This window comes from Catharus ustulatus, chromosome 10 (assembly GCF_009819885.2).
Source record: "Catharus ustulatus isolate bCatUst1 chromosome 10, bCatUst1.pri.v2, whole genome shotgun sequence".
Taxonomy (NCBI): domain Eukaryota; kingdom Metazoa; phylum Chordata; class Aves; order Passeriformes; family Turdidae; genus Catharus; species Catharus ustulatus.
Genome location: NC_046230.1, coordinates 15993003 through 16006137, shown reverse-complemented (window position 1 = coordinate 16006137; position 13135 = coordinate 15993003). Strand labels below are relative to the sequence as shown.

The 13135-nt window shown below is 41.4% G+C and overlaps 1 protein-coding gene across 1 annotated transcript in view; it reads left to right on the top strand.

Moving 5' to 3' along the window:
* LOC117001014 (LIM domain containing preferred translocation partner in lipoma) overlaps window positions 1-9566 on the top strand; it is a 326262-nt gene extending 316696 nt beyond the window's left edge. The window contains exons 12-13 of the mRNA XM_033069157.1: window positions 2640-2760; window positions 4362-9566. Of these exons, the coding sequence (XP_032925048.1) occupies window positions 2640-2760; window positions 4362-4490 (250 nt within the window). The 3' untranslated portion in view covers window positions 4491-9566. The remainder of the gene's footprint in view (window positions 1-2639; window positions 2761-4361) is intronic.
* Window positions 9567-13135: the final 3569 nt, after the last annotated feature.

Here is a 13135-nt window from a genome sequence, read left to right as displayed (position 1 = left end):
ACTTTCACATCACCCTTCTTCCACTGAGCAATTAAGAGAGGTCCTGTCCTCCTGCACTCTGCAGGTGTTTGCTTACCTCCTAGAAGGATCTCAGTGGCCACAGGTTGCTCACAGCTCCTTTTGTTTCTAGTTGCTAATTAGCTTTTTTAAGCTACTGAAAATACAGCCCTGGTAATAATTTATAGTGAAACTGCTATTTAAAGTAAGTTGAAAGGTATAGCTGCAAGTAATTTCTGTCACTGACATTCTACCACCCCCATCATCACAACTAATCTAGGGAAGACAGGTAGATATAATCAGAGCACAAATGTTTGCCCTGTATGGAAAAGACAGATACATTATACCCCTCAATTAAAAGATGAAATCAATACTGACAAATGTGAGTTTACATCTCAGCCATTTTACCTCTTAATTTCTGGGGGGGTAGACTTAATTAGAGCCTCATGACTTCAGTGTGTGGGTCTGAAAACTCAAAGAAGCTGGCTGACTTGACAGAAAGGGAAGCAGCCACAATTAAGTGGCATATTAGAATCCAACAGGAGGATGTTCCCTGTAGCTCAGCTAGGCTGGGTTAATTGGCAGCTGCTGTGTTGCTTTGCCTTTCTATGCCACCAGTTGTGTGTAAGGTAAAATGTGGTCCTGAGCACAGGCCCAACAGGAGTTTTATGCACTACTCAGGCACCTGAAGGACTTCCCTCACACCCCCTCAACAATTTGCAGAGTGCCCCTTCCAAAGCTCCACAGGCCAAGGGCTCACATGCTTTCAGGAGAAAGAGAGCTGATGTCCACATTGAAGCATTTTGGCAGTGACTGCTTGCAGACCTCAGGGCTCTGAGAGTGGAAAGTGGGAGGCTGTCAGTGCAAGGAAGGACATAAAAATTGTTGAGTGAAGGATTGAGGAGGGGAAGGTGATGGGAATAGCACAAGACCCAATGTGACACTCAGAATGTCTTTGGCCAACCACACATTTTGCTGTACTTTGGCCATCCCAGTTTTATTTGATTAGGGATGATATGTCCTCCTGATCTGGAGGTTAAGTGTTCTACATCCTCTGGATAACAAAACTGTAGCTGATGCTCGCTCACACTACCCCTGAGCTCAGGCCCCACAGTAACAGATCCACATCCCTGAAATCTGCAGGAATGATCTCAGGAGCCTAGGAGGTAATATTTGTCTCATAACGAATTACTCACAGTAGCCTGGACAAAGAAAATGTTGAAGTATTTTTTAAGTACCACATTTGAGCTAAATGGCACAAGGAAGGGCCTGCATGAAGCAGCACATAATTAATTGCCATCACAGCTCCGGTCATATCATGATCCATTTAAGTTATTTTTCAGAGCACTCGTTATAGCCACTGTTTAATTCATTCTTTCATTAGATCACAGCTACACAGACATCTTTCATCTGCTGCCAGTGAAATTAATAGTTTTCTTTATTCCTAGTACAGATAGACTTTATGTTTTTTTTCTTTTCTAAGATAGTTAATTCTGAGGTGGTTCATGTGACAGGCTGGGTGGCAGAGTCAATCCTTACTGGGCATTTCAGAAGAGAAGGGCCTTTGATCTCCTTGTGTTCTGATGTTTACCATAAGCTTTGCCCTCTGACACTCCACATCCCCTGACCCTGGCTCTCGTTACATGGCAGCAGATTGATTCTGTGGGTGTAAGATTCCTTGTTTGCAGGCAGAATTTGCAGCCAGGAAACTGGTACCAGTAGGTTTTGAATGAAAACAGCAGATAATGATTCACCACAGGCTAAATGTTCCTAAGCCTAGGAGCAGAGATGGCCACTTCTCATGGGACCTGAGGGGAGCTAAACCAGAGGCAATACAGAACATGGGTGAATTATCCAGAAGGGCATATGGTGAGCAATAGAAGGAAAGAAGAAAGGGTTGTGCTTCTCTTGATCCCTGAGCTGACCCTGATTCAAGTCAGTCTCTTCATGCAGTGAGTTATTGTCACTATACAATTGGAAGTCAGGCTGACTGGAAGAGAGAACACTGGGGTCTCTGCACCCAGACCTGTTCCCTTTTAAGCCTGGACAACACCCTGTTGGATAACTGAGTTGGTTTTAGATAAAAAATGCAGCAAGTCAGAATTTCCCTGATGCTTCTTGTCTGAGAGTGAGCACAGCCACAAGTGTGCTTCTGTGTGCATAAGTGGGTAACATGGTTTGGAAGTTTTAAGGGGATGGCATAAACCTCAACAAATTAGTGTTAGTGCAAGGCAATTTTTTTTTACCATTTCTTTTCAGACTTTTAAACTATTTGTTCCAAACTTCAAATTTTAATAATTTGATTTTTGTTTTCGACAGATGCTCTTGAAGCAGATCCTGGTCATTTTTCTAACCTTGGGATTTGCGTGGATTTTCTTAGAAACTGAGGGTTGTAGCAAGTGCACAGGTGCCACAGTCGAGGATCATTCAACAGGCACATTAGTTGTTAATTAGGGCAGCAAAATGCTGCAAAATGCCATGTAAGACCAAAATGTTCCTGCCTGTTTTTTAGCAAGGAGGGAGCTGTGCAGAGCACCAGCCTGTGTTGTGTGTGTTGCACACGTTTCTGGCTGGCTGGTCCAGTTAACAAAAACTTTTGCTCCAGGTTCGAGGATGACTGTGCCTGTCTCTTGCTTCCTCAGGAAATTTGCCCCGAGGTGTTCTGTGTGTAAGGAGCCCATCATGCCAGCCCCAGGACAGGAGGAGACCGTGCGCATCGTCGCCCTGGATCGTGATTTCCATGTGCAGTGCTACCGGTGCGAGGTTGGTATTCCAGGCACAGCAGGGACACAAAGCAAGGCTTGCCTTAACTTCATCAGCACCTCACACTGCTCACAAGACAGGCATACCCTATTGTAACTGGCTCTACAATCAAATTACTTCTTTTACTTCAGCAAGCGAGGGATTTTTCCTCATTTATATCCATGCAAATGAGAGGAAAATCAGGTCCCTTGTTTATAACAGGTTCATTAGGAGAGCAAAAGAATGTGACTCAGGCAATTAGGGCTTAATGCTTGAGAACTTCATAAATTATGGCCTGGACACAAATGTAGCTCATCTTTATGTTCTTAAAATGAAAGCTAATGCATGTTAGGATTTGAGCAAGATTGTACAGGAAACTCAGCATATGGCTCTGGGTTGAAGAATTTTAATGGACACATAAACATGATCATTCTTGTTTTGTGCAATGCTTTTTGTGCTACTTCTCTTGTTCAGTTTCATTACACACTTCATGTAATTTTGATGGTAAGAATCTGAAGACAGAGAATAAAAATCACCTTAAAGCAATTAGCATGTGGAAACAGCTGTGTGAGGGAACCTTCAAGAATTCTTCAGTGCTAGTGTTACTTGTTGGATAATACATCAGCCAGATGGCAGGGTAAGAAAATGAGGCCAAATATATTTCTTATTGCAGTTGCAGTTTTTAATAACCTTGATTGGAAGGAGGGATGGACTAAGGTTTAAAGGTCTAGGCTGAAACTTGGGGCATCTGGTTCAATTCTCTATCTGGCCTTGGCTTTCAGGGTACATATCAGCCCATTACTTAGGCCCATTATTTTTTAAGATGCTAGGGCATTCTTGCACTAAATTTTGTAGAGCCTAATTCATCATACAGCATATCCCCATGCTGGCTGCTGAGATACCCAGGCTTTGACACGTGGATCCATCAGTCCTGGGCCAAGCAATCACTTGATCACTTGGTGAGGGGTAATTTCCAACTTTCCTAGCAGCTATACTCAGCCTTAAAGCTTATAGGCTGAGGTCTCTGGAGCAGTTTCGGGGGCCTTGTAGTGGGGTTTCCATGTTCCTGTCTGACATCCTCCTTTTTGCCACAACCTTTTTGGCCAATTTTAATACAAACACAAGTGACAGTTCTGGTAAGGGGCGACAGGCAGTGACTTTGCTTAGCTGCCACCTCTGGAATGGAGGCTGTAACTTTGTGATGTTAAGTCTTCTAAAGGAGATTTCCTATAGTCAGATATTGGTACTAAACTTTTTCCCAGTGATGCTTCTCTTTTATCCTTTTTTTAAATTAATAAATATGTGCTTCAGTTTGATGTTTCTCCAGTGCTAAAGACCTTTGCTTCCTCAGAAATGTGAAGGGAATAATCTCCTTTTATTTTCAATTGGATTAAATTCAGCAGAGAGCTTGGGAACCCATCTTCTCTGCAGCATTGTCTCTTATCAGAAAATGGCTTAATCGTAAAAGACATCACGTACCCCAGCGTCATGCTTTGCGCTGACTCAGGCTGGATCCTGTTACAAGGTGGAGAGTGAGGAGAGAGATTCTTTGGCTAATAGATTCTTTGCTAAATCTTGTTCTTTCTTATTTACTTTGCTCTTCGTGTTCACTTATTTCCTAGGACTGTGGTGGCCTTCTGTCTGAAGGGGACAATCAGGGCTGTTACCCTCTGGACGGGCACATCCTGTGCAAGACCTGCAACTCTGCTCGGATCCAGGCTCTGACTGCCAAGGCCAGCACTGACCTCTGAGTATCAACTGTGACCCTCCCCAGGATGCCCATTGGGGGATATTGCACAAGCTTTGCATGATTTCTTTCCTAGGGTCTGAATCTCTGTTATTGAAAAAAAGAAAAAAAAGAAAAGAAAAAAAAAAAGTAAAACTGGAAGGCCTTGGAGCAAGAGGGCAGTTTGAGAGGCCTTGTTCAGACTGCCCATGACAGGCACCTAATTTAGACACAACTGTTCAAGAGGGCAGTGAGTGAGTCAGAGCAGCTGCTCTATCAGCAGCTGATGGAGGTAAGGGTCACAGCACCTAAGTTATCTGCCTGTAGAAGGAGGTCTGAACATTGTCCTTACTCTGCTTCTGTGCTTGATTCCTGTTTCCTAAGTACATGAAGGTTGAGGGTGAAAGATGGCTGAGGTAGGTTATTTCTCCCAAGTTATTTTGAGAACCTGACCAGCTTTCATTGAAGTCATGGGACTTCAATGTCTGCTGGTGACTTTAATAAGATCTGTGTCACCAGCAGAAGTAGCTCCACTGTCCTAGAAGGTGTGAGAGCAGACCCAGCATTAATACAAACAGTGCAACTGCAACTGTACTGCACCTGAGTGTAGGTGTGATCTTGTATTCTTGGGACTCAGATTGGTTATTTCTTAGGCCCTTACTTGTCTCCACTCCCTTCCAGTTCAATAGGATTTTAATTTTACTCATGAAAATCTACTTAGTTATTGCATAAATTTATTCAGTAGTGATGCTTCCAATTCACAATGTATGAGCAATCACAGAAAGATGTGAGCTTGCACACACTGTACACTACACACACACTACACACTACACACACACAACATGCTTTTGATTTACCAGAGGCATAAGCCAGTCACGTCCATTGAGAAGATCTTTAAGGGATGTGGGGCTGGAAACACCTTTCTGAAATCCCAGTGGTTAAAAAAAGATAAAAATGACTACATAGAACAGTGCAAAGCGATGCTCAAAAAAATCTTACACCACTCCCTCATTCAGCCCATTCTGGTGGGACCACTGGCAGTGTTGGTCTCTGGGTAGATATTCAAGCAATAAAGTCTTGTTCTATCTCCTGTTGTTGCAGGGAGGATTTTCCCTCAGCAGTAACAGGATTGAATCGAGCTTTGGGATGATACACATTTCTCTGATGTTAACACATGATCTGTATTTTTAATTTTAAACAATCAGATCTTGTTTCAACAACAGCAAAAAAGATTGTCCTAAGTAAATGTTCAGTTTTCATACTAAGAAAGCTAAAGAAGGTATTAAGCCCTTCACTATGCCATTCCAGAAAGCAGGCAATTCTTTTCCTCTCCCTTTTTATCCCAGCCACTTAGAACTTGCCTCTGGTGAAATTCATGGCAGTAGAGTGCTGGGCCAGCAGCAGTATTTTCATCTTCAGTCCAGAATTTATATATACGCCAAGGTAAATGAAACCTGGGCACAGATAATCCTTTTTTTCCCATGATTGTGGGTTTGGGGAGTTTTGGGTTTTTTTTTAGTTTGGTTAATTAAAAACAAATCAAAAAATTAGAAATCCATGGCATTCTGAGCAGTTATAATAGTCTTGTTCATGAAACCCATAATAACTAAGGTGTAAATTACATAGTGAGGGAGTAATTTTCATATCACTGAATTGACATTAATATCTTATTTGCAGATGTAATCAAGGAACATACCTTTCTTTGCACTTAAATTAAGAAGCAGAACTCGAACAGTTGCAGGCTGATTGACCATGTAAGTGACAAACTGGCACTTTTCAAGAGTAAGTTAAAAGATTTTTTTCATGCATCCCACAGAAAAATAATAAGAATGTGGTGCTTTCCTCTTTGTATCAGGATTCTGTTATAGAGAATATATCCATTAATGCTGGAAAGAAAAGTTAGATGAGCTGAACTGATAGGAAACAAAGGAAAAATTGTGATGGGATACTGCAGCTCCTGCAAATGGTGCATTTCCTTTCAGTTTAGCACTAACCTTTCTGGAAGAGCACTGTGATATTCAGTGGCTTCAGCTGTCTGTGGTAAATTCAAATGCAGAAATACCAGTCTGAAACCTCCATTCCTTACATGGTTTGTATGTTGGCAAACTTCACCAGTGTCAGGGAAGTTTCCCAAAATTCACAACTTGAAATGAATCCTTCTTTGTAGAAGGGTGGCATCATTGACCACACTTCCTTCACCACCATAGGGGCTGTGCTGAAGCAGTTTGACTTTTCGTACTGGATTTCTACCCTGGCCTGCAAGAATGTTACTGCCTCAGACATAAACAGATTTTTTGGCACCCTGGCTCCCACCAGGTTCCACCTGGGCTGCTGCTCCCTGAACCGTGGCATGTAAGGTCCTTCTGAGCTCGCTTCTTGACACACAGTCTGCACCACCACCAGTCCAAAAAACCTTGCAAATACTGAGCAAATTTAGTTTGAACTAACCCTACAGAAACAGGGGAGGTCAGTGCTGGATACAAGCACAGGTGATAATGTGATGCATTTGGGTGCAGAATGAGCCATTCATCAGGCAGAAAACTCTCGCGGGTATTAAATCAAGTGGCTGATGAGACTCTCCTGAATAACCCTGGGGTAATTGATGGGAACAAACTACTGTGCCTTCCAGCAGAATGTGGCCTAGACTAAGGATGACTCAAGTTCAGAGCCTTTGGGCTTTTTACAGCCCTGCCATAGGCTGGACTGGAGCAAGTCATATCGCTCCTTGTCTTCTGCCCTCTGCGTGAGAGAGCTGCTTTGCAGTTCCCAGAGACATTATGGGGATTAAACTAGTCACAGACTAGCCCAAACTATTGATTTCTGGAGCTCTATTTTCTCTTTCCAGAAAACTTTGCTGGTATGTAGGGCTGGGATTCCAGCACATTTCAATGTGTGCAGCCAGCCAGGAGATCAGCTCTGAATCCTCTCTGTTATGAGAGTGCTGTGGTGAGTTGGGCTGGCATGCACGGAGGTGAGAGCCAAAATTTCCAAGCATTAAATACTTCATGGATGAAATATGATTGACAAAGATTGAACAGTGTTGATGTTTGAGGTGCTGTGGCTGGTTTCTAGACCTGACATATCTGTGCAAAGATATTATGATGGGATTTTTTTTCACCCCTAAACCCCAAAGCCATCTGCCTGTTGGAAGGAGTGTCCAAAACCCTCTTCTTTATGTTGTATGGTTTTGTTTTCCAAAATTGCTATAAATATATTTGAAAGATATTGTATATACATCACAGAGGCTCTCATCACCCACATGTATATGGAAATCTCCCCACTGATGCTTCGGGATTTAATTAGGAAATGCTGGTGGGATTTATCTGAATTGTACTGCAATTAAGAACCACTGGGATATGGCTTCATCACAATATTTATCACATATTTATAATATATCATGTTTATCTGTTCCAAAGAAGGAGTCTTTTTGCCAAAGAGACCTTGCTTTTTTAAAGTTGGACCTTCTTAGCCATGACAAAAATTCACATCATCTGTGGCTGTGTTAATGTCCAAACTGTTCCTTTCAGAAAGAATTGGAAGATCACACAAACATTTCTGTTCAAGTCTGCAGTTTCTGCTTATGCTGCTTTGTCTAGTATTTGTTGGCAAGTAGGGCCTGATCCCATGATTTGTATGGCCAGACAGGGCCCAGGATCAGGTTCTAATTTAGCAAACTATTTAAGTCCCTGGGGTTTGTTTAAGCGCAGACTTAAAGCCATTGCATGGTGTGACATAAGCCATTAATACCAGGCTGGTTCTTTATCCCCTGATCACACAGGCTTGATCTGGGTAGGATGTGGGCACAGTCAACCTTCTATCAAATTATCCAGAACACAGGAAATGACTCCTGTGTCACCCTTATGCCAACTGCAGGAGAGCACCACAGCTGATCAAATGTAACATTTGGATGACAGGAGGCTGAGTTGTTACAAGATGAGTGCTTTGTCTTGGGTGGCTGTGGCACCTTCCATATGTCACAAGTAGCCCTACAGCCAGACTTACTGTTTCTTTGAGCAATGGCTTTAAAACTGTCTACTTAAACTTTCTCCAGGAGATTGGGTTGCCTTGGTTACGGCCCAATCCTTAAGCATATCCCCAAGGCTAACACTAGTATTTTGTGAATGTGATCATTTTATTGTCACTTATTTTATTCATTGAACATTGCTTTTAAAAACAGAAAGCCAAACCAATTCTTTAGCCTATCAGATAACACACCTTTAATTTTGGTTTTGGGAGGAGTGTTAATATTTTAATTCTTAGATTTTTATCATGGCTGCAAAACACTTGGGTAATGACTTAATCATAGAGGTGTGGGAGTACCAAAGTGTTTGTCACTCTACATAATAGTGTTCATCATGATAGTAGGAGTGAGGCTTTCACAAAACACAGGCCTTAAATTGACTTTCTGCCTATCAGTAAAATGTGCCTGAGAAGAATGAGGAAAAAAAAAAGAAAGAAAGAAAGAGTATCTTTAAAGAAATGATGGTTGCTAAAGAGAATATGTGACAAGTCTGTCTGAAATCTCTTTGGACCTGTTAAGGCTGCTGCCTGGCTGTGGTTAGCTCAAGCCTGGTTTAGGTTTGATTTGGTTCCTTTTGATTTTGAGGAAGTCTGGAAGGCAAGGGATAACAGGACCCAAGAGAAGGTTCTTGAGAGAAATCCCATGTCAAGGATCAATGGTAGACACCTGGTGCTTGCGCTGAGTGTCTCAGAAAGGTTTGAGCTGCTGAGTGGTGTCTGTTGGTGTCTGGCTCCTGCAGTGGGGTCACAGAGTTGGTTTGTGTTTGTTCAGCAGCCTGGCTGGGCAGCACCTCGCCCAGGTTCAGTACTGCAGGCTGGGGCTGTGGGAGAGGGGCTGCTGAGCCATCCCACCCTGCTGAAATCCCCAGGAGAAAACACCAGCTATGGTAACTGAGGGTTTCTTGTGGAAGGAGGGCAGGAACTGCTCCATAACCTAGAGGTTAGTAAAATACAGACCAAGAGAGCTGTGAGAACACTATTTCCAGTTTGAGCTGGTTGCAATTTTTACACTAAATTGCGTGATAACAGAAGAGAGAAATTCTCTCTTTTCACAATGTTTCCCACAATGTTTTTTGGTGGTTGTTATTGCTGTTATGATTAAAATTATACTGAATTTTTATCTAAATAAATTTCAGAATTGTTAACAAATATTTTTATTTCTCAAAGACCCATGTCATCTTTCATAATTTTTTTGTACTTCTTGGGTTTCTTCTGTTGATAAATTAAAGTTTCTGTAACAATTTTGAAAATTTATTTGGATAAAAATTCTACTTAAAACCAAGAAAATGTTCTTGGGAAGTGGTTCAATATTGGACCTGGAGAAATAAAAAAAACTTTGAAACTTTTCTTCCCTATTTTTAACTAGCTTTGCTAATTTTGAAGTCACTGTTTCCTTTGTTAGAACAATCCAAGTAATGTGACTCTTAAAATAACAGTGTTACTTCTGTTGGATTAATTTTTCTTATCCATCTTAAAGCCATGGAGTGGCTGGCAATAGGGACTGCCAGTGTTTTTTTCTGTGGCAACTACAAATTTCTTCTTTGTTTTTATCTTGGGGTCTCTTTCTGTTTGGCTTTTTCCCCTGAAATTACTGAAAAATATAAGCACATTATGGCAACTGCCATGCAAATCAAGAGATACTGATTGAACTTAATTTCTTTTCTGGGCTTGGGAATGGCATTTTTCCTTAAACATTTCTAGAAATATTACCTGTTTCCCTCAGCATTTCAACTTTGAATTTGCAACAGTTGGTTGTCCAATTGGCATTTGGAGCCTGAGAGAGAACAGACTTTACACCTGTGAAATTACAACTTTCATCCAGCATCTAAAAATCTAAGAGAAAAAACATAACCTCAGTAGATTTCCTGGTGGACATTGAAGAATAAATGTCACTTCAGCCTGGAAATTTTCTACTGTGGTCTGAAAAAACCTGAATTCAACCCTTGCAGAGTAGTCTGGCATACACACACACATATCAGGTGTTTGTGGGGCTATAACTGAGTAGAAATACAGGCTGCAATATTGACTGTCCTACTAATTCTCCACTGGGCTTTATTCCTGACTACGTGTCTCTGGTCTCTCTGGCTTCATGTAACGTGTGGAAGCACAGAGTTTATCACGGGTAGCAAGAGCATCCAGTTAAAACTTTTTTTTTTTTTGTTAATTTTGCTGTTTGTCCAGTATTCTCATCCTACTAGGTATTTTAGAAAATGAGGAAGGAAACAGAAACCCCAGGGATGGCATTACCTTTACATTTCCAGGGGTTAGAGTCCCTCCCCAGGAGCATCACACTTGGGGTGTCTCTGCTTTCCTGCCTCTGCCTCCCCTTGTCCACAAGCCTCTCTCTCACCCATTTTTTCCATGCCCTCAATGTGCACTCATCTTTGCAGTAAAGATGGTTTCTTACTTACTTCATCGAGGTATTGTGAGTCTTAGCTAGTAGTTGGAAAAACTTGTTCAGATCTTTAATCAAGTAGTTTTGTGCGTCCTTAGTATCAGTGGCCTGCCATATGGATATCAAAGAAAATTGTTATAACTATTGCTTTTAAAATGATTATGAAATTGTGCCTTACTTTTTCAGTCATATTTAACCATGTAATTTAGAACCACATGATTGCAGGGATTTACCATGAAGAAATGTGTTTGAAGGATAGTTTGTTTTTTAAATTCTTTTTTCTCAAAAATGATTTTATTAGCTTTTCCTCTTTTATTTTTTTCCTCCAGTTATATTCCTTTAATATGTTTTTGTAAAAGGGCAGCCAGAATTTGCATTCGTGAGAGACAGAAGATTTTATTTGGTCTTGTATGCCGAGCTTTCATTTTCTTTTATGTTCCTTCAGGAAAATTCCTCTCTCCCCAATTACTCATACTGAGATGTCTTTAAATGTAGGCTGACCAGTAAGGGTTTTTTGTTGTTGTTTAATTTAATGTGTGGTTTGCTTTGTGGTTGTGGTTTTTCTTTTAATTAACCAGATATCGGGTACTGGGGAGGCATTGCACATTAATGCAGAACGTTAATGCTAATTTTCACAGAAAAGACAAAATTAGAGTCTTTCCTGTCTCCAGTGCAGTTTTGTTACTGCTCTGTGTACAACACTAATATTAAGCCAGACTGTAAAGGCTAAATACTCAGAGTGACCTACTTCCATTCACCAGCAAGAATCCTTTGTCAGCTGACTCCTGTTTGTTTGTTCATTTTTAAATGTCGGATTACAGAACGAGCATCTCCTAAAGATGAAAGAAAACAGTGTTTTCATGTGCAGGAAATTTGGGGTTGCAGTAACAGAACATTTTCTTTGTGAATTTGGATGTCATGGTGTTTTAAGCTCCTGCCTGGAGCCTAAATCAATTTGGCCTCTCGTCCAGTTCATCTAACTGGTGCTCCTAAAAGGCTGCAGCCCTGCAAAAGCTCATGCAGCATTTTTGGCTGCCTTCCCTTGCTCCCATTTGGTACATATTTGCACAATTTAACTGAGCTTTTCTTTCTGCTGAAGGTCAGATGCAAGCGATACGAAACACTAAACTTTATAAACAAGCAAAACCATTTCAACCACAGCATTTTGGACTAGAATGGATTTTTAGGTGGCACACTGTCTGCTGGCCTTTGGAGAGGGGATCCTGAGACTGCATTGGACTGGAACAGGATGCAAAGCCACAAGCCTTGTTTTTTTTAATAAACTACTTACTGTAATCCAGCTACATGGTTTCAGCCTCACACTTCAGAAGAAGCTTCCAGTAGCTATGCACGTACAGGCACTTTCTCTCGTGCAGAAAGTAAAACTTTCCCAACCAGAGTAAATGTAACCTATTGCATAAGATGCTGGAAGTTGGTTGGTTTTTTATTTTCCTTGAGATTCTCACTGTAACCTCTGTGTGCTGAGGATGAATAGCTTTTCGTTTTCCCCCTCATTTTTTTTTTTCCTGACAAGATTAGATGTTGCATATTGATGAGCTAGAATTTCAAAGGTCTGTGGGGCTTTGGAACATATTAAGAATCTCTGAAGTTTAATATTCACCATGTTTTAAATATTCAGAAGGAAAAATCTGCATAAAATGGCTTTTGATAAATATGTTCTAGGGATTCTTTCTATCTTACACAAGTATTGTGGGGATTGTGGCTGTGCCAGTTTTGTTCCAAAGTGTCTTTTGTTTCAGCATTTCAGGATCATTTTGGTCCCATTTGTATGCCCAGTACCAGTCCTGAAGTCTATTATGGTTTCTACTGGGATTGTACAGCAGGCAGGTGGATGTGACCAAGAAGAAGGCTCAGTTAAGCATTGCAACTCCTGAATATTTGCTTGGGGGCTCCCTCCTTATGAGAGCTGGGCACATCCACCCCTTTTCTGTGCCTGCTTCTTGTGATGGAGTTGGGATCAGTCCAGTGGTCAGGCCCTGATGAGATCTTTCTGCAAAGGTGCTGTATAGCAGTGGGGTTTTCAGCTTGGAAAGGGCAGTATCCTGAGGGCAGGAGCAAAGCAAACTGTCATTTGATGCATCCGAGATCTGACAGGGCAGTCTCCCCTTCCTTGGAAGTGTCTTTGGTGACAATCTCGCCAAAAAGCAGTAAAAAAAGTGCCTTTAGGAGAAATCCACCCTTGAGGATGCTCCATTTCTCCTGCTCTTGAAAATCTGATTCAAGCTTTAGATGAG